Source organism: Gopherus flavomarginatus, chromosome 2 (assembly GCF_025201925.1).
Source record: "Gopherus flavomarginatus isolate rGopFla2 chromosome 2, rGopFla2.mat.asm, whole genome shotgun sequence".
Taxonomy (NCBI): domain Eukaryota; kingdom Metazoa; phylum Chordata; order Testudines; family Testudinidae; genus Gopherus; species Gopherus flavomarginatus.
The window spans coordinates 206,780,893-206,802,222 of NC_066618.1; the positions used below are offsets into that span (position 1 = coordinate 206,780,893).

At 43.7% G+C, this 21,330-nt stretch overlaps 1 protein-coding gene across 4 annotated transcripts; it reads right to left on the reverse strand.

The window, feature by feature from the left end:
• Nucleotides 1-335: 335 nt before the first annotated feature.
• Nucleotides 336-18,968, reverse strand: PSMG2 (proteasome assembly chaperone 2). Of its 4 annotated transcripts, none has more exons than XM_050938861.1 (7): nt 18,741-18,956; nt 17,311-17,482; nt 10,995-11,053; nt 7,151-7,269; nt 4,533-4,706; nt 1,963-2,083; nt 344-697 (listed from the first exon to the last, which is right to left on the reverse strand). In XM_050938861.1, exons 1-7 carry the CDS (start codon nt 18,798-18,800, stop codon nt 605-607), a joined length of 798 nt encoding a protein of 265 aa, XP_050794818.1. In that variant the 5' UTR covers nt 18,801-18,956; the 3' UTR covers nt 344-604. The 4 variants fall into 4 exon arrangements, with proteins under 4 accessions (XP_050794820.1, XP_050794818.1, XP_050794817.1 ...); XM_050938860.1 differs by having other exon boundaries at nt 344-700; nt 18,741-18,955; XM_050938863.1 differs by lacking the exon at nt 4,533-4,706 and having other exon boundaries at nt 336-700; nt 18,741-18,968.
• Between the last annotated feature and the right edge of the window lie 2,362 nt (nt 18,969-21,330).

Genomic DNA, 21,330 nt, shown 5'->3' on the forward strand with positions numbered 1-21,330 from the left:
GAGGTAGAAGAGTAATTGCTGAATAATACTTTTTACATAAAAAATTACCCTTTACCTTATTGATTCATATTATATAATTTTTTTGTATTTAATGTACAAATACAAAACAAGCCTTGAAAAATTGTTCGCACTCACCCCCCTCTTTTGAAAAGATGAATGTGCTACTGGCCACACAGGTTGGGGACCACTGCACTTGCAGCTTGCTCTCAGACTGCCAGGAAGATGGGGGGGGAAAGGGTCTCTGGCTTCAGGCTAGACTCACACATAGCAATTCCTAGGGATCAAAGTTTGTTACCTTCATGGCAACGGTGGGTGAGCAGGATACTAAATGGTGTTGTTAGCCCTCTCAAGGAAAATTAACTTTTTTTTAAACAATATTTTATTAGGAAAAAAGTCACTACAAGATCCTAAAGAAACTTCTATACATACCATACACTTCTTTGGTTAGAGTGAGACCTACATTAATTGTGATATTCATGTTGTATCAAAGGAAATGTTTGCATAAACAGAGGATATTCAAGTCACATGTTAGTGAATGACAAGCAACAACATAGTCTGTTCATTTTTAGAGGGAGGTTACAGATTTTATATAACACCAGATTAATCAGAAGAGTGCAGGTGGAAGGCCACTTCCAAAGAGTAATCTCCAAGAATGTGGTATTTTCCATTGTGAAGGAGTAGCTGGGGCAGTGCTGTTCTGCTGATTAAAGAACAATACATTTACAAATTTTGGATTTACATTCAGTACAGATAGCAAGTCTGCTTTTCCCATTTTCCGGGGGGGGGGGGGGGGGGGATATTTAGTAACAGAACTGTACTAGACTGCAGCATTTTACATACCTGTAAGACAAACAGGAGCATAACTCCATACTACCACAGTAATGTATCAGAGGGTAGCCGTGTTAGTCTGGATCTGTAAAAGCAGCAAAGAATCCTGTGGCACCTTATAGACTAACAGACGTTTTGGAGCATGAGCTTTCGTGGGTGAATACATGCATGCATCTGAGGAAGTGGGTATTCACCCACGAAAGCTCATGCTCCAAAACGTCTGTTAGTCTATAAGGTGCCACAGGATTCTGTGCTGCTACCACAGTAATGTTCTTTTCAAGCATGAAATGTCAGACTGTGAAATCTGGTCTTAGAATATCATCAGGGTTGGAGGGGAGCCTCAGGAGGTCATTTAGTTGAACTCCCTGCTTCACGCAGGACCAATCCCCAGCCAGATTTTTGCCCCCAATCCCTAAATGGCCACCTAAAGGATTTAACTCATAACCCTGGTTTGGTGTGCTTTTACCCTACACTATACAGATTTCTCAAGGGAGACCAACATTTCTCAAAATGAGGGCCCTGAACGAAAAGCGAGTTCCAGGGGCATTGCAAGGTTAGTTGTGGGGGAGGTCATGATATTGCCACCCTTACTACTGTGCTGCCTTCAGAACTAGGCAGCCAGAGCGCAGCAGCTTTTGGCTGGGTGCCCAACTCTGAAGGCAGTGCCCCAGCTAGCAGCCATGCAGATGCAAGGGTGTCAATCCCATACCATGCCACCCTTACTTTTGTAGTGCTGCTGCTGCTGCTGCCCCCAGCTCTGAAGGCAGTACTGCCAACAGCTGTATTGCTGCCACCCCCCCCCCCCCGCCCACAACTCCTTTATGGGTTAGGACCCCTATAATTACAACATTGTGAAGTTTCAAATTGAAATAGCTGAAATTATAACACTTACAATTTTTTAAATCCTATGGCCATGAAATTGACCAAACTGGATGATGAATTTGGTAGGGCCCTATATATATTGGGTTTGAGTTTGCTTCCACTAAACCTTGGAACAAAAGAACACCTACTCTGGCATGCAACCGCAACTGACAAGTTTGTCAAGTTCACGAAGGGGAAGGAGTCTAATTTTGAGCTACTGCAATGAAAACAGTAAGAGCTAAAAACAAAAACTTAAGCTGAAAGAGTACTTACTTCACTTTTAACTAACTGGAGCCATTCATTAAGGTAGTTAACGAGAGCCAGTGCATCAGGGATGTTGTCCCCCTCTGAGCAGAATTTCAACAGAACTGCCATTTGAATTCCATTTGAACAACTGGAACAAACATTGGTCAGATTTTCAATTGGCACAAAACTCTCCCCCCCCCCCCCCCCCCCCCCGTGATTAATTTATCAGTTTTTAGTCAGACATAAAAAGGAGCAGTCCACTGATTTAAAAAAATCCAGGTTTTTTGTTTGCCTTCTGAAAGCCAACCAACTGGCCTTAACTTTTTTGGGGGCACAAATCCTGTGCTGTGGGAGTACTGCTTATGAACTGCTACACAGCTACTTTGCTATTTTGGTAATACTACTTGGGCATTCATACAGATTCCTTTGATATTGACCCTGAATCTCTTCATGTACTACAAATGCTGAAAAGTGGACCGGTTATATGCACATTGCAAAACCAGTGGCCCCACACTATGAAAGAAGGTAGGACTTAAACATGGGCAGCTAAATCAGGGAATAGCTGCTGGGACCAGATAAATATAGGTGGAGGATAATTTATTGAAGATAACAGGAAGGGCATAGAAAGGAAATCTCAAGAGGGACAGAAGAAGATAAGGAAGAGGATCAGATCTGGCTAATTAAGGAAAGGCCGATGGGAGTATAACTACTGAGTTAACAAATACACATTCTTGGGATGGATGTAGCTTGATATTGGGGACCAGGATAGAGCTCCATCTGATAGAAACCTGAGGGGGAAAAGTAGAAAAATTCTAATTATAGTCCAGTTTGGAAGCTGTCTCTCAATATTTAGCCTAGGAGTTTCACTGCAGTTTCAACATGAACAAAGGTGTGCCTCATGCCTGCAGAGGGAAAACACCCACCATACGGGGAGCTTGTACTGAAATATTAGTAATTCAAAGAGCAATCATTTCTAATGAGTGATTCATTACAAATACAATAAATATTTCCAACCTGGAATTACACTGTTTTCTAACCCAAGTTTTATTGTAACAAAATGTTTCAGAACTGGCAGACAGTGACCTTCTAGTCATGGGGTAGAAGAACAACTATCTTACTTTCTTAAACACCATGAAGGAAGAATGAGATACTCAGTGAAATGTGTATTTGAACAACTGAAGACACTGTTCAAATGAATTTCCCATTTGAAATGGCAAATTTTAAGAGATATGAAAGTTGATCCTAAATAAATAAAATTCACCCTTTTCCCCATCCCCGAAAAAAGAAAAACACAAAAACAAATAGCTTAAACCCAAATTAGGTTTCAAGATTGAGAAGGTCATTAAAAATAATAGCCTGATAAAAGCAGAGGCACTGAATCTTCAGCCTAAGCTTTGTGAAGCATGTGATACAGAGTATGTGGTGCATAAAATGTCAGACTGTCTTTGACAGGCAGCAAGGTGTACACAGACCTGTAAACTGGAAGTCAACAAGTTTGGATGCTAGGCCCAGCTCTCCCACTGACTGGCTGCGTGAACTAGGTCAAATCACATACCCTCTCGATACCCATTTCCTTTCTCATCTCCTCCCTTGTGGCATCAAATTTAGATCGTAAGCTTTAAGGCAGGGATTGTCTCTTACTTTGTGTTTATTCAGCACCTAGTGAAATAGGGTCTAAATCTTGATAGGTGCTCCTCTGTGCTTCCATGATCCAAATAATACATTCATCAATGAACAGGCCAAGATTTTTAACCCTTGTCAAGGCTAAAGTTCAGATGGGCTGAAAGGCAACATTTGCTAAGAAAGTAGTAAATTCTTGTACTTGGCACAAAATAATTTAAGACACCTCATTGCAAAAGTTGTTAAGCTTACCATGCTGAGTGAGTTATATGGTCAAATTCTTGAAACTCAGACTTGCTTTTAGCATCTTTTACCCAAATGCATTCTTTGTTTTAAAAAACATCTGCTGGCCCTGAAGCCAAAGACTCAAAAAAATCAAGTTTTAGAATTTTATTCTCTAAAGACAGCATATCATTGGGAACGATTTCAATCATCATGAAAGCAAGTATCTTTACAGAAGCTGTTTAGCTCAACCTGTCTCTCTGTTATGGACCAAACTCAAACAAGTAAAGTTTTCTGGATCTTATTTTGATATAATTTCTGCATTAATTTGGCGCTTAAATATGTTAAAGTATGTATGGTAGAAGATTGGTCTTAATTATCAAATAGGCAAGTGTTTCAGTTATGATCTTGATTGCTGCCTTCCTTCTTCTCCCCTCCAGCCCCCTCAAAAAGATATGAAAGGCAGACTGTTAGCTACTGTGCTGCAGCTCTATTTTGCTAGCGTTTTTATACATCATGTAAATCTTCTCTCAATCATGGGTTTGTTCTGGGGATGACCATCTCCTGTTCTACTCCTACAGGTTTTTCTGAAGAATACCATTACTAATATACACAGCATCCCACGAAAAGACAATGAATGGTCATTTTTCATAGGATCTGACTAAACAGCCAAAAGTAGATTGTAGCTGGGTAATAAAAACAGGGACTTCTGACATCTTACTATGGTTCCCTTTAACATCAGCCAGCTCACCCACCTCTCACTGAATAATAATGTTGTGATGCCACCTCCAGGAATACGTAGTACCATGTCTGTATCATTTACTCCTGGGTAAGCAGCGACTTTTTCCATCTCTTTCCAGTTTAGCCTCTGCATTAGCTCTCCAGCTGTTTTTTGAATAGCAGGTGAGAGTAAGTATCGTAGTGGCGTACTGGAATAAATCATAAAATGCAAGAATACTGTAAATAGTAATATAGGTTACTTGTGTGAAAGGGTAACTAATCTTCTAAGGCCTCAACCTGGAAATGAAAGAGAACAGGAATTGCTTTCTTCCATAAGTCAAACCCACAGGCTAATCTGAGGTTGCAAAAGATAAGCTGATCAGCAATCTGCAACATACAATGGCACATTTTGGAAGTAAATATTCTTCTTCTAGTGATTGCTCATGTCAATTCCAATCAGGTGTGTGCAAGCCGCATGATCAGCAGCCAGAAAAATTTTCCCCTAACAGTATCCTTTGGGTCAGCCTGGGTGCCCCCTGGGGTCACACCTTCATGGCTGTTCATATAGGTGTCAACCTGCCACCCCCTCAGTTCCTTCTTGCCAGCTACTCTGACAGAGTGTTAGGCAAGTGGGTATTGAAATGGACATGAGCAACATCTCAAAGAGAAGATAGGAGAAGGTTAGTAACAGTTTTTTCTTGTTCAAGTGATTGCTCATGTCAATTCCAATCAGGTGATTCCCAAGCCTACACTTTAGAGGCAGGGTTGGCACTTAAATGTTCACTGACCAACTCTACCCCTGCATCATCTCTGACCTGCTGGGTAATTGCACTCAGCACTTGCCTGTCCCAGTTTCTTTAAATCAGACTCCCTGATTAACCTACTTCAAAACATGTATTCCCTTTGGGGGGTCTGATTTATTAAGTCTTTCCACAAAGTAACTCGTTGTGCCACTTTCACCCCACTTTGGGTCCATTTAAGAGTCCCAATCAGCTCTTGCCCTGGTTCAGAAGACAGGTCCTGCTCAGTCACCTTCTTAGACCTGGCATTGTAAGGTAGCCAATCCCTCTGTCTCTCCCAAAACTCAGGGCCCCTTGCTCTCCTCATGGAACAGCATATATACAAACAAACAAACAGTGGTAGTTTCTCCCCTTGTGGCAGGAGCCCCATACGCTCCTCTTGGAGCTGGGTAATTCAGGCAGTTATTACAGCACTCCTTAGGTCAGGAGTCCTCGGCTTTCCTCCTAGGAGGGCCTCAACCAGCTTCTCCTTCAACTGGCTCCTTCTCCTCAATTAGTTCTTCAACTCAGAAGGTTCAACAGGCCAGTCTTTTCCTGCTGCTGTCTCCCTGCTATGAGGGAGGAGGCAGCAGTTGGGTAAGACTATAGCAACCTTGACCCACCCACTCTGTGAAATCTCCAGGCCCCAGGCTCTTAAAGACAGTGACAGGACTTCCTCCCAAACACCACTCATTCCCTCACACGCTTCCTCTCTATCTATATCTCCTCAGCCTTTTTTCTCAATTATATACAGATATAGAACCTTTCACAATTTTGAAGGGCCACACTATGAGGGGATGGGCTGAACCCATAGCACCTAGTACCCTTAAGGGGCAGACTACCCGCATCATACTGAAATATTTATAGACCTCAAGACTCTTTTGAGACACTGAAGTCTTGTTTAACTGAAATAACAGTAGGTCTTCTGCAAAAACAGTGTCACATTTTTTAATCGTAGATTGTGATGCCCTCAATCCCTGAAAAATGCTTATTTTTAAGAGAATTAACATTACCCTGGATTATTTGTAAGCTTAACATTGCAATGTCCTGCTAATGTAAAACAGCAGAAGCTTAAACTGATCAAAAGTTAACAGTAACTGAGGATTAATCTGAGTCATCTATTATCCAAGCTGTAATGTGAAAAAAATAAACAGCCAGGATAAACTGAGATGCAAACTAAAATTCAGTTTTAACTATAACCTAAAAGCATCCCTTTACAGTTCTAATTCATACATATTAAATAAGGTGGGCAATTAATTTCAGTTAATGCCTGCAATTAACTGAAAGCAAAATTAACCCATTAATTTCTTTAATGTGTTCATCGCATACCTGTGGATGGGGTAGGAGGCATCAGTAGTGGGGGGCTGAAGCATCATCTGCAGCTTCCCAGGCAACAGCTAGGGCCTGGAGCAGCCCCAGCCCCACGCCTCAAGAGGGGACTGAAGCCCTGAGTCCTGCACTGCGCTGAAACCCTGGGGGGGGGGGGCGGGGGGGATGGGGGGGGAAGCAGCTTGAAGCCTGGGGCTGAAGCCCTCACCCCATAAGGGGGGCTAAAGCCCATAGCAGGGCTGAAACCCAGAACCCCTAGCCCTGACCCTATATTTGAAAATATAGAAAACCCCAAAATTATTTAAATGGTATTCTAATATTGTTTAACAGTTTGAGTGCAACTGTGATTAATATCACAATTAATTTTTTTAATCACTTGACAGCCCTAATAAGTTTGCACAACATATACACACAGAGCTAAGCAAAAGGAACCATATCAACTGTACTTAAAATAATAGACCCTATGCTAAATGGAAAACATGTCAGTTAACTTTATGGAAAAGAACAGGAATATTAAATTTCTTAAAGCATGCATATGAACATACCCATGAAGCTGCTGATCATCACACTGATATGCATGGCTGCTTGATAGAAGAATGACTTTGGCACATCTACTGCTTTTCACCCAAGAAAGCAGTGTTTGACAAAATGACCTATATTTGTTCTTTATATCAAGATGGAGGAGAAAAAGCAGAATGATAGATTAGGTATTTAAGAAATGACAAAGCTACAATTGTTATTGTTTGTAATGCTTTTAATGTTTTGGGATGATGCAAGATCATGTTCACTTAACTAAAACTATATTTTCCTTATGCTTAAGTCTTTATTTTAGAATACAGTTTTTAAATGGAAGATTAAGGATGGAACCAAGCTTAACTACACTGCTTATGATTATGAATCAAGTCAACATTTACCAGCTATTTTCCTACACTAGTATCTAAAAGCCTCATCCACCTCCTAGTGGTAAATCTTGTGACATTACACCCCATATTCTTCATAGAAATATGGTTATGGTATGAATATGGTATAACTAAGAGATCTTACATGAGTCATCTTGCATAAAGTACATCACTGGAAAGGTTATGATTTACTGAATGTGATTTTCCAATTTGTATGCATGTATAATTTCTGTATCTAAAACTTTTGTTACATAGGAACATTAACTATTACAACTGTGTGTGTATTTGGGAGACAACTAGCCATCACAGTCTTGATGGGCCATTAGGAAGAAACAATAAGACCATGAAGATGCTAATTTCTCTCCTTCCTGAGAAGCATTCTGGGACGTAGCTGTGCCACTACCAGGTCAAGTGGTACTGTCACCTGATAGAAAATACCATGTTGGACGCTGCTGGCTCTTTTCCTCTGTAGGAGGATGGGGATCAAACAAAGGTTTCCTGCCTTAGGTAAATCCCTTTTAAGGCTAGGGAGGAGGTTAATCTAGACACTCCTCCATTTCCTACCCCAGAAGAAAGACTGCTAAAATTACATGTCACAGGCCCAAAGACTCCCTCCTTCAAAGGGTCCCATGGGAAGGCAAATCAGCATTGCATATGCATTGTATATTACTAACTCTGTTGCAAGCATTGCAGGGCATTTTGGGAAGGATCGAATGTGAGAGTGTGGAATGAAAGATTCCTTTGGAGGCTGCAAGAGGCCAAAGGGGGAAGAAGGAAGAGAGCAGAATGGGTTAACTCAACACTGTAGCTAGCAAGCTCAGTCCAACAAGACAACGCTGGTCCCAGTCCAAGATCACAGCGCTAGACAAAAAGTCTGCAGTGGTGTTTATCTTTCACCCAGCCACAGGAACAGAAAAAGTCCACTGAACCAGGGCTGCAGAGATGGAAAACACAGGTGAGATGACTGGGGGAGGAGGCAGGTGGGGGATGGCGGAACGCAGAGCTTTGCATCCCTGGAGCCAGTGTGTTTTGGGAAGGTGGAAAAAAAAAGCCACAGAAAGCTGGTTTGGACTGGTACAAAAAGCATCAGGAACAGCGGTCTCAGAACGGAACACCCCCAAAAAACTCTCCTGAGAGCTGGAGCAATTTGGAAATCAAACAGTGGACCTTAACCAATCTGGGCCCATCTGCCCTTCCCCCATCTTCTTACATTACACCCAGGCGTGGCCAGCCTTGGGTAGAGCATGAGAGAGTATAAAAGTGGGCTAGGGCTTGGGCCATTAACGCTTTCTTCCTTCCTCTGAGTGACATGGGGAGCCCTCATCACTCTCCGCTATTATTTTATCAATAAAGCTTTATAACTCAAACACTTGGTGTGCTCTGTCATCTCCTCCCTAAAAATTCTGCAGCCTCAGCCTAATCACATGACACCCCAGGCAGACTGGTAACCTAACTCTGTCACTCATGAAGGGACAAAGGAACTAACTTGAGGGGAAAGGCAGGGGTGAGTCCTAACTGAGAAGGGTCCAGTCTGTAAGAATAAATAACTGGAACTCTAAGCTAGAGAAACTCTACTAATAGCTTAAAATACCATTTAGGGTGAGAAATTACTTATTGAAACCAGTCTCTTTACGATCTTAAGCTTAGTATGGGCGTTTTGTTTTATTTGCTCAGTAATCTGCTTTGTTTGGTTTGCTGTCCCTTACAATCACTTAAAAGCTGCCTTTTATAGTTAATAAATTTGTTTATTATTAAACCCAGTTTGTGCAATTTCTAAGCGGGGGGGGGGGGTAGGGCAAGAAGTTGTGCACCTCTCTCTTCACACTGAGGGAGAGGGTGCTGTGCAGATTTTTCTATACAGCACAAGACAGTATTATTTTGAGTTTATTCCACAAAAGGGGGGTGCATGTGAGTGCTGGGTGAATCCTCTCACACAAAGCTGACTTCTGTCTGTCTGCAGCTGGGTGTAGCCCTACCTGTGTGTGTGCTGCAAGAAACCGGAGAGCCTAATTCACCAAACGGAGAGGGAATCCAGGATAGTGGAGCAGGAGCAGCTCAGTGAAACCCCATTACATAAGGTGGCATCCCAAAAGGGGGTCCAACCCATCCTAAATCTACTACAGCGAGACTGTAAATTTTGAAGGTTTTTAAGAACCCATACACTTGAACTTGCCAAAAATTGTGCTCAGTTACTCTGGTATGGTAAATGCTGGCATTAATGGCAATCACTTTCTCTACATAGCAAGTATACAACAATATGAATTCCTCATTTCACATTATAACCTCAGTTCTGAGGTAGATGAAGAATCCTGAGAAACAGCTCAATCATTTTGACGACAGAAATAAATTTATTTTAGAGATAAACAGCACAAGTATGCACTAATTACAAGTAAGGCTGCAAGTTTGTCACAGAGGTCACAGGTTCTGGGACTTTCCAGGACTTCTGCAGCAGCCGGTGCAGCTGCCCTGGAGGCCGCCTGAGCAGCTAAGGCAATCCCAGGGCCAGCTGCACCAGCCCCTGCTGGGGCAGTCTCGGGCCACCACACCCACCAGCAGCAGGAGTTTGGGTGTTGGAGGAGGGCTCAGGGCTGGGGCACAGGAGGAGGTGAGGGCTCTGGGCAGTCCTTACCTTGAGGGGTGCTCCCTGAAAGCGATGACAGCCCTCAGCTCCTAGGTGGAGGTAAGGCCAGGGGGCTCTGCGCGCTACCTCCATAGCTCCCATTCGCTGCAGTTCCCGGCCAATGGGCGCTGCGGAGTTGGTGCTCAGGGCAGAGGCAGCACATAGAGCTGCCTGGCCATGCCTCTGCTTAAGAGCAGAGGGAGGAGGATGTTGCTGCTTCCAGGGAGGCACGGAGCCAAGTAGGGAGCCTGCCAGTACCCTCCTGCCTTGCAGATTTAGTCAGGGGGTATATAGTACAAATAATGGATGGGTCACAGGCCACGAATTATTGTTTCCTGCCCATGGCCTGTCTGATTTTTACTAAAAATACCCGTCACTAAAACGTAGCCTTAATTATAAGGAGATATTTTCCAAAAATAAATGGATTAAATACTGCCACTATCCTAGTGACAATAACTAAATAATATACATCATGCACCTATCGTATGATTAAGTCCAATTTGTGTTTTCTCAGCAGTCCACAACCAGAGTTTAATTCAAACAGTAGATAAACAATTAGGTAATTAATGGCAATTTTCAACTGTATTTGTTAAGCATCTTACTAGTTACAACAGTTTAGAAAGATTTTGATTCCAGCTTATTTCCCATTATTTTATATATTTGCTGGATAGAAGCCTTGCCAGAAACAATTTTTAGAGTTGTTTTAAAGAAGTGATTTTCTGTACTGGAAACTTTCTCCAGCTGGAGTTACTTTTGGGTTTATTTCATAAGATGGTTAACATGAATCTTGACTGCTAAAGAATTTGGATACGAACATTTTCTTATTCAGCTCTCAACAGATTCAGTGGGAACAACCAATAACATACATACCTTTACAAACGGTGATCTGATCTGGAGAACCACAAGCTTCTTAGAGGGTAAAGAATACACTGCAAAAAACAAAAAGTTGTGTAAAGAGAAAACAAGTGCATAATGTAGGGTTAGACATGTTCAGATTAATATGATTTATACCAGTGGATAAAAAAAAGGATATTCTAAATAAAAATTAATTTAAATCAGATTTGATTTAAATTAAATAGACTTTGAAATAGAAAAAGGTATTTAAAATCATTATAATCATTGCTAAGGCCTAACTTTAGTATAATTATCATTTAAACTAAATAAAAATATGCAATAATTTATTAAAATAAATTCAATACGTTTGGCGCTGAAGTTTTAAAGAAAATCAAACCACTGAACTGGTGGAAGTTACTAGCTAAGCATTTGGAACCAGAGTTTGGTGAAATGGTAAGAGAGCTTTTGACACCAGCAGCCTCTTCCAAGGGGCAAAGCTGCAGGAAGGATTCATAGGTTGTCTTCAATAGATTATTCTTCCAGGCAACAATTTTCTCATGAATCCTGTGATTCACATCATTCAGATGAAGGATGTGGGTGTTTTTTCCTTGCAGACCTGTATTCAATTCATTTAGTTTCCCTTAATATGTTGGTGATATAAGCACATCTTCCTTTGGTCACACAGGAAGCTAAATTTATCCTTTTTGCAGTCTATTGCACAGATACACAGCTCTCTCTGTTAAAAAAAAAATCATCCAAGTACTTTTCCTCTTGACATTAAATCATTAGGAATCATTAAAGAGGGGATAGAAAATAAGACAGAATAAATTATTGCCCATATATAAATCTATGGTATGCCCAGATCTCGAATACTGTGTACAGATGTGGTCTCCTCATCTCGAAAAAGATATACTGGCACTAGAAAAGGTTCAGAAAAGTGCAAGTAAAATGATTATTAGTTTGGAATGGGTCCCATATGAGGAGAGATTAAAGAGGCTAGGCCTCTTCAGCTTGGAAAAGAGGACACAAGGGGGGATATGATAGAGGTATATAAAATCATGAGTGATGTAGAGAAAGTGGATAAGGAAACATTATTTACTTGTTCCCATAATACAAAAACTAGGAGTCACCAAATGAAATTAATAGGCACCAGGTTTAAAACAAATACAAGGAAGTTCTTCACGCAGCACACAGTCAACTTGTAGAACTCCTTACCTGAGGAGGTAGTGAAGGCTAGGACTATAACAGCCTGTAAAAGAGAACTGGATGGGTAAGGAATGGTGTCCCTAGTCTCTGTCAGAGGATGGAGACGGATGGCAGGAGAGAGAGATCACTTGATCACTGCCTGTTAGGTTCTTATGTTCTTATGACAGCCAAAGAGCTTCACTGTAGAATAAGACTGCATCATAATCAGACCCCATTTCTTCACCAAGTTTTGCAAACAGACTGAGTCTTGATGTAGTTCATAAGAACGGCTGTACTGGGTCAGACCGAAGGTCCACCTAGCCCAGTATCCTGTCTTCTGACAGTGGCCAATGCCAGGTGCCCCAGAGGGAGTGAAACTAACAGGAAATGGTCAAGTGATCTCTCTTCTTCATAACAAAGGAGATCAGCTGCAAAACATCATATAGCTCTGGACTCAGAGTTGTAGATACCACTTGTTCTCTGAGACTCCTGCAATGACTCCATACAGCAGACTGTGTAACTTTATCAAGGTATGCAGACCTGCTGTGTGTTCTGCCATAGACAAAGCTCCATCTGTGCAAAAGCCCACACTGTAATCACACAGTGTATTTTTGTCTTACATGTAGCCCCACAGGACACTTGAACATTCCTTGTGCCATCTCATGACTGGAAAGAGGGAGACAGAACACAGTGACTTAGAGAATTGCACCTTCCCATGTGTATTTCACTAAAATCAAGAAATGTGCATCACAGCCCTCAGTGCTCACATCACTTGAAGAGCAAAAGCATCCATGTTTTTCAGATGCTTGACCAGTGTGTTTTCCTGATCTGCTGCTATCACCTCAATCCTTCACTTCACTGTGTTGTTGGAGAGTGGTATGGCTTTGAGTTTATTTGTAGTTTCCCAACATATGTTCACCATATTGATTGCAGTTGGGAAAAATCAAAACTACCCAATTTTGTGAGGCTTCTTGGACTGAGAGATATGGTAATTCACCTCAAATGGTGCTTTCTGAGCTTGCTCAGAGACGGACATGGCTCTCTTGAATTGCACTTGCTGACGCAAAAGTTCTTTTTTCCAGCACTAGAAAAGTTACCTTCGTTTTCTTATATGCTCTTAGTGAAGAGTTTCCAAGTGTAATTTAACTTTATTAGGTGTCATGCTTTCACTAGATAACACTGTGTAACATAGCAGACATTTTGGCCTTTCTTTGTTCTTGACCAAAATTCTGGTGAAGCTATAATCAAATCAAAGAAAGCCACATCATATTTGCAAGCACATTTCTTGAATTCCTGTTTTTTGTTCATAACAGTAACACCAGAGTCACTGCTTGAGGCTGAGGCAGGTGTTCAGTGTAAAAATGAGTCCATTGTGCCTCTTATGACAAATCAAAGAGGAATTCACTGTTAAGCAAAGGCAGCCAGGACGTAAGAAGGCCCTGCGTGGTGATCCTAGGGCAATAGAGAAACAGTGACTTACAATGATTCTTTATTGAGTGCCAATGGAGTACTCAGGTTGCCATAAAGGAAGATATGGGCCCTACCTTATGGACTTTACAAGCCACTGCAGAATCCTATCACAGGAAAGGCTAGCATAGGCTCCCACCAGCTCATGCACAGAGGAGCTCTGTTGATAAGGCTGCTGCACACAGGTAAGGATCTTCTGCATTCAGATCCCTGAGCTGGATGCTTGCATAGCTGGATGATGCAAATGGCCCAATTGTCATCTGCACAGCCAACCTGTCTGTATCTGCTCCACAAACACCAGGAGGCTGTTTTGATCTACCAAATGGCGGCCTCCACATAACGTGACCTCACAAGCACCATATGTTGAAGGTCATGCCATGAGGAGGCTGCCATTTTGTATGTAAGTGACAGCCTCCTGGTGCAGCATTTGTGGACCAGGTATGGAAACACTGGGGGCAGACAGCATGGCCAACTGGACCCATAACTCATCTGCTGATGGTGCGACTCCATTTTGGGGTGCAATCCATGGTTTGGAAACCATTGCTTTTATGAGTGGGAAGATGTTAGTGATGGTCGCTGCAGAGACTAATTACAGAGAAACGTGCTTCAAACATGATTGAAGAGGAACAAATGTTACTCAAAAAGGCTCTTAAACCACTTACTGAAGTGGAACTGTGGGATATGGATGCAGTTTTTAGCAATCCTGTCCACAGAAATAAATCATAGCGCATATCCTTCAAAGCTGCCAAAGACATGGAACTATCCAAAGCAAAAGAAAGCACTGATGTCAACAGTAATGTGAAGACGGTCTGCAACTGCTACATTTTTAAAGAAAAGCATTTTGTCCTGCAGTATGTGGGTGTTTCAAGAATCCAAAACTGCTGCTAACAAAAAAAAATAATATTCCAAGACCTGTATTGTTACTTTAAGTAGTGCACTGGTGGTTGCAGTGACTTCAGCACCACGAAGTATTACAGTAAGCAAGTGGGGCACAAGGCTGCCATTTTATCACAAAGACTCACGTAGGAGTGCTTGAGTGAAAGGCAGTGTAGCTGAGTGATTACCTGCTCCTGCTCTGCGGGGCTTGAAACAGCCCAGGAGAGGGCTGTGGCTGGGGCAAGAAGCCTGGGCTGATTGGGGAAAGTAGGCTCAGCTGTGGCCATGCTCCAATCAGGCTCAGCTGGCCCCTATAAAAGGCTGTGAGCCAGAGGCCCAGGCAGTCTCCCTCTGCCTGTAGAGGGAGAAGGGCCTGGCTGCAGGGAGCTAGACACAGGGTATCTGAGTGAGCAGGGCTGGAGAAAGGCATCGAAGCAGGGGAGCTCCCGCCTGGAAAGCCCCAGGCTGTGGCCTAGCATAAGGCCAAGAGGTACCTGGGGGTGCAGCGGGAAGCCCAAGAGATAGGCAAAGGCAGCAGGTCCAAACCCTTTTGCCTATGATGAGTGGTTGATACTGCAGTCTGCCCCAGTGAATTGGGGCTAGATGGAGACTGGGCTGTAGCCAAAACTGAGGCAAAGCGGGGATAGTGGGTTGGGGGTTCCCCTGGGAGGAGAGACCCAGCTTGGTGGGGGACAGCCAGGAAGCAGCACCCCAATTAAAAGGGCAGCCGGGTCCAGGGAGGGACACAGGGGCCAAGAGGACAGGCAGATCACCGGCCTGCAGAGGGTGCTCCTGGCTGGAAAAGAGCTAATTCCCAGAAGTCACCAGCGGGAGGCGCCGAAGGGGTGACTCTGCATGTCTACAGGCAGGTTTCCAACATATACATGACAGATCATGCATATGCTGCACAGTTATCACTACAAGTGGCTGTTGGTTTAACAATTAATTCCAAAATCCATAACAAATTCCTAGTGCAGCTGATAAAGTTACCCATGGTACCACAATCAATGTTTGAACGTGATGGAACAATGCATATGTGCCACGCAAAAAGCAAACTAATGTGCATTCTTCATGTTGTTCCTCACCCAGCACCTGAAAATGTGACCAGTACCTTTTGCCAGCAGAGGCCTTTCAGAATAGCAATCAGAGATGGTTTGGCTAATATATAAGCTCTTGACAAACCAGAAACCATTAATACCTGATGAGATTTGGCTTAACACTTCATTATGAGGTTACAGAGAAAATTCTTGACCTATGACCAAGTCCACCTTGTGTTTGACACATATGCAGATAAATCAATTAAAAATATTTCCAGATAGAGAAGGCTCCAAGGTATTGCACCTATCCAGTACATAAATCATCTCCAACATCAAGCTGAAGAAGCTATCATCTCATATTCAAACAAAGGATGAGTTAACTGCGTGCCTTGCAGTTAAAACGCTCCAGCAGGCAAAGAATTGCTCAAAAAATCATCATTATACGGTGTAGTGAAACTGCCGTCTGGCACTGTTCTGAGGCTTTTCTTTATAGTTCCCATGAGGAAGCTGACACTAAAATTATCTTGCACGCCAGCAGTGCCACAAAAAGAGATGCTATTAAACTATGGATTTTTGCACAAAACAAATGTTCTCTCTGAGAGAGACTGCCCAACTAATCCACAAAATTCTGTTTTTTTGTGCCTGCTGCTAGGGAACACAATTCTTCTATATTCCTCAGAGATATATCTTTCTCTCACTCGGACCATTAAAAGCTGCCACACTGTCAGGTTCCCACTCTTTCAGGATGTGACACTACTTGAAGGTTGGCTGGAAAAACCACTTTATCTTACTGGAAGGCATTTAATTCAGCTTCTGAAGAACTCCTTCTTCCTTCTGTAGGTTCTCAGAACAGCTGAGAGAGTCACTGATGAGGTCAAATACACTGGAGGTGTTCATATGCCACATTTACCATTTGAAGACCAAAATTACTTAATGTTGGTCTTCAAATGGGGGATGTTTTCCACGAAGCAGACAAACGGAGAAAAATTGCCACCAACAAGGACTGCATTTATACCTGCTAACAATTTTCCCTCTTGATAAGTAATGGAATGGCTCTGGGATGATCAAGCACATCCACAACTATCCTCTCCTATTGGGCCTAGACAAGCCTTATAGGATGGATTGATTGTACCAGATGTGTGAGAAATACTATGCACACTTGATCTATCCTTTAACTACGCAAATGCTTGTCTGCAAAGGTCAGATGCTCACCATCTTGCAAAGGTTTGGCCAGCAGCCTGCTTTGTACAGAGATGTGGAAGTGTCATGCTCATACTTGTCTGCATCACAGTATACCCATCGGTGGAGAGAGACAACACTGATGAGGACTTGGATGAATGTTTCAGTCCTTCATGTCAAGGCTAACTTCCTTAGAATTATCACTGAGCAATATATTTTTAGGTAAACATTGCTGCCTTGCCTGATAAACCTGCAGACCTAGTGATAAGTCATAAGAGTTCTTGTACAGCTCCTCATTTAAAGTGGTTCACTTAAGCAAATTAAGAATGGGAATGTGGCTATTTTGGTCTGGAAAGTGGATTTAGCTAAATAAAAAGGCACATACTATATCATTTCAACAATGTAGTTTTCTGTTTCAGCACAAGCTAGCTTTAAAAGGAAACTACAATCCCAATCCTACAGTGAACATAACATTAGTGTACCCCCTTCACCCACATGGAGCTCCATTTCCACTGGAGTCTCTCTGTATAGGGCCCCAAACATGCAACGAACAACTGAACATTTGAGACATAGTTTTGGAACACTGGAAATACACTTTTAGTACATACCTTCAGCATTTATACTCAACTCGGTTGAGTTTTCTTCTGCTGTTGCATATGGATTATTCCCAACCATTGGCACCAAGCAATCAGTATAGAAATAACCAACTTTAGGCATGTCAAGGGTAAAAATAACTAGATCTACCGCCAGCTGGCCAACATTCCCAACTGATACAGCTGGCTGAAAGAACAGAAGATTCTTAGCATTAAAACAACACATTTGTGTTCTATATCCTGAATTACAGTAAAAAAATTTGAATTCAGAAATGAAGTTATCTGAATTCTTCTCCTAATTAGACTAATCACAAACACTGAAGAGTAAGCCCTTGCCATTAGATTTTAAAAAAAAGCTAATTTGTGAACAGCTTTACTAATGCAAACTTTAGTTTAGATCCTGCAACCACTTATACTTAACTTCACATCTGAGAATAGTCCCATTTCAATATAAAATTAAGCATGTTGATAAGTGTTAACAAATTTGAGGCCTTAATTTTTTGCTAGACAGATCATGAAAATATTATTTAAGACCTAATAAAGAAATTATTAACACCTTGTGACATCTATTGGCTATTTTGAAATTACAGTTTTTATACATTCAATTGTGACTTCTGAGATGACACAACCATGTGTAGTAGTCAAATTAATAAAATAAAACACAACTTAAATATTTAAGTGTATGCTCAAATTACTACCCTCTTACCCAATATTTTAAAAATGGGATATGAAAAGCTGAAGCTTCCTTTTACATATTGGAAGGCAGGTATCTTCCATATTTCATTCCTATGCTAATAGATCAGTACTGCATTACAAGATGTGCACTACTGAAAAAAAACAACATACTGCCTCTATTACCCATAAAGATTAGCCTTAGCATGGCAAACAATGAACAATGGTTTTGCTAGTAGAAATAAAAGCTTAATTAAGAAAACTCCACCAAACTCAGCTACGGATGGCTTTGGAAAGGGTATGTGGCACTCCCGAAAGCGACGAAAGGGTATTTGAATATATAGCACCTACCATGGCCCCCATCCTGCAAACAGGTACACGGTGCTTAACATGACTCGCATCCCTACAGTTAAGCCCGTGTACTGTGCGCAGGAGGGGGAGAAGGGGTAACCAGCGACACCCGCCTCCCCCCAGGTTACTACAGAGTCACGGCACAGCCGATTGTTACCCAGCTCAGCGGGGGCAGCCGACAGCGAGCGCGGCGGCCGGGTCACTCCTCGGCCGCCTCCCGACACCCGCCGCCGGGCAGCGAGAGCCAACGCGGCGCGCCGGCTGGAACCCGGGGCTCGGCCGCGCCGGTCCGCATGACCCGCTTGCCCCGGGGATGGGTGGGGAGAAGTTTCCCTTCCCGGGACCGCGCGCGGATAGGGAGGCCCCGGCGCTCGGCCTTGGCTGGGACACGGGAAAGCTGGTGGGGTCGGGGAACTTGTTACCAGCAGGAGCGTGAAGCCTTCAAAGTCCGGAGGAGCGGAACTGCCGCAGGGTACAAACATCGCGCCGGGAGGGACTGGTGCTGTGCGTGTGCGTCCGTCCTTCGGCGGGGCCCTTCCGCTCCGCGGCGCATTTGCCTGACGTCTGGGCGAGGCAGAGAGAGGAGTTAGGCGCCCTCTGTAATCGCCTGTCCCGCCTCCCGTAGGGCTCCTGCAAATGTGTGTGGGTGTGGGAAACTGCTCTCTCTAGGAACGTGCTACTGAGGGTGTGCTCCAGGCTCACACAAACTGAGCATGCTCAGTAACCTCTGCTGAAGCCACTGCCCTTCACCCTGCCTTTAGGAGGCATAAGGTTCTGCTGAGGGCTTTCCAGAGAGATTAAAAAGGGGCAAAGGGGGCAAATCGGCGGAGGGGGTGGCCATGGTCTGGTCAAGGAGAGCAGCTGGGGGCAGGGTTAGGACAGGGGATGAAGGACAAAATCAGGGATGGGGGGAAGGAACCAGAGTTAAGCTTAGGCGCAGGGCATCCTGGGGTTGGGCAATTTGCCGCAGGGGCCCCCACAAGAGAGTTTTTGGTGGGTTTTCTGCAGCAGGTCCTTCAGTGCCACCGAACACACACAGATCAAGTGGTGATGGACCCGCTGCTTCTGCTCCCGGTCTTTGGCGGCAATTCAGCAGCAAGGGTTCCTTCCGCTCCGGGTCTTTGGCGGCAGTTCGGCGGCGGGTCCTTCACTCACACTGAGACCCGCAGCCAAAATGCCCTGAAGACCCGGAGTGGAAGGACCTCCACCGCCGAAAACCCCAGATTCCCTGAATCCTCTGAGCAGCCCTGGTAAGGGGTGAGGCTTTGCCAGAGCGTGACAGATGGCAAACCCCCAACACATGCAGGGACAGAGGGAGTAACAGTTACCCCGGTGGTCTGAGACCCCAGTGTGTGGCAAAAAACGGGGGTGGGGGAAACCAAGGGACTTTTTTATTTCCCCTCTCACAGACAGCATGTCTCAGCAGGGGCTTCCCAGGGCTGGGTTCTTAAAGGCACAGGCATTCCAATGCCTAGTCTCTGCAGCTCCTCTTTGATGTAACCTACTGAGGTGCTGCAGCAGGAGACTTAAATCAGTGAAATCCGGCCTTCCTTACACCTTCGCCCCCAAGGTCTGTACACTCCACCAAATTTCCCAATACCCGCTCCAGTGGTCAATTAGTTACAGTAACTCCTCACTTATAGTCATCCTGGTTAAGTTGTTTCACAGAATATCAGGGTTGGAAGGAGGCGGGGGGGGTGTTGATGGATTGCATGTGGCTCTTGCGAGTTCTGAGGAGGGCAGTCGGGCAGGACATGGGTGGGGGTCGACGTGAGGACAGGCTGTTTTGGGAGGCACAGCTTTCCCTACCCAGCCCCCAATACAATTTTGCAACCCTGATGTGCAGGGCCGGCTTTAGGAAGTGCAGAGCCCGATTCAAACAGTTTAGACGGGGCCCCAGCAGGGATGACCAAAAAAAAACGTGAAAAAACACGTGGGGCTTGTACTCACTGGGTGGTGCTCCGAGTCTTTGGCAGCACTTTGGCGGTGGGTCCTTCGCTTGTTCTGGGTCTTTGTGTGCCCTTCAGCGGCAGGTCCATCAGTGCCACCGAAGATCTGGAGCGAGTGAAGGACCCGCTACTGAAGTGCCTCCGAAGACTCGTCCGGTGAGTAGAAGCCCCACGTGTTTTTTTTATGTGTTTTTTTTGTCTTCCCTGCTGGGGCCCTGTTGAAACTGTTCAAATTGGGCCTCGCACTTCCTAAAGTTGGCCCTGCCTTCACTCGCTCCAGGTCTTCGGCAGCGCTGAAGGACCCGCCACCAAAATGCTGCCAAAGACCTGGTAGGGAACCAGTTAAGATTTTGGCAGCTCATAATGAGTGGGGTCCTGCAGGGGTCAGTTCTGAATAAATTTCTGTTCAATATCTTCATCAGTGGTTTAGATAATGGCATAGAGAGTACACTTATAAAGTTTGTGGGTGATACCAAGCCGGGAGGGGTTGGAAGTGCTGTGGAGGATAGAGTTAACATTTAAAATAATCTGGACAAACTGGAGAAATGGTCTGAAGTAAATAGGATGATATTCAATACGGAGAAATGCAAAGTACTCCATTTAGGAGGGAACAATCAGTTGCACACATACAAAATAGGAAATGACTTCCTAGGAAGATGTACTGTGGAAAGGGATCTGGGGTTAATAGTGGGACACAAGCTAAATATGAGTCAACAGTGTAACACTGCTGCAAAAAAAAAGGGAACATAATTCTGGGATATATTAGCAGGAGTGTCACAAACAAGAAATGAGAAATAATTGTTCTGCTCTATTCTACGTTGATTAGGCCTCAACTGGAGTATTGTGTCCATTTCTGGGCACCACATTTCAGGAAAGATGTGGACAAACTGGAGAAAGTCCAGAGAAAAGCAACAAAAATAATTAAAGGTCTAGACAACATGACCTATGAGGGAAGCCTGAAACGTGATAATCGTTTTCAAGTACATAAAAGGTTGTTACAAGGAGGAGGGAGAAGAATTGTTCTCATTAACCTCTGAGGATAGGACAAGACGCAATGGGCTTA

Coding starts and splice junctions, on each gene's coding strand:
- PSMG2 (XM_050938860.1), bottom strand. CDS start 18,800: ATGTTTGTACCCTGCGGCAGTTCCGCTCCTCCGGACTTTGAAGGCTTC. Junction 17,483..18,740: donor AAGGCTTCACGCTCCTGCTG/GTAACAAGTTCC, acceptor CTGTTCTTTCAG/CCAGCTGTATCAGTTGGGAA. Junction 7,270..10,994: donor TCAGATCACCGTTTGTAAAG/GTATGTATGTTA, acceptor CTTGATATAAAG/AACAAATATAGGTCATTTTG.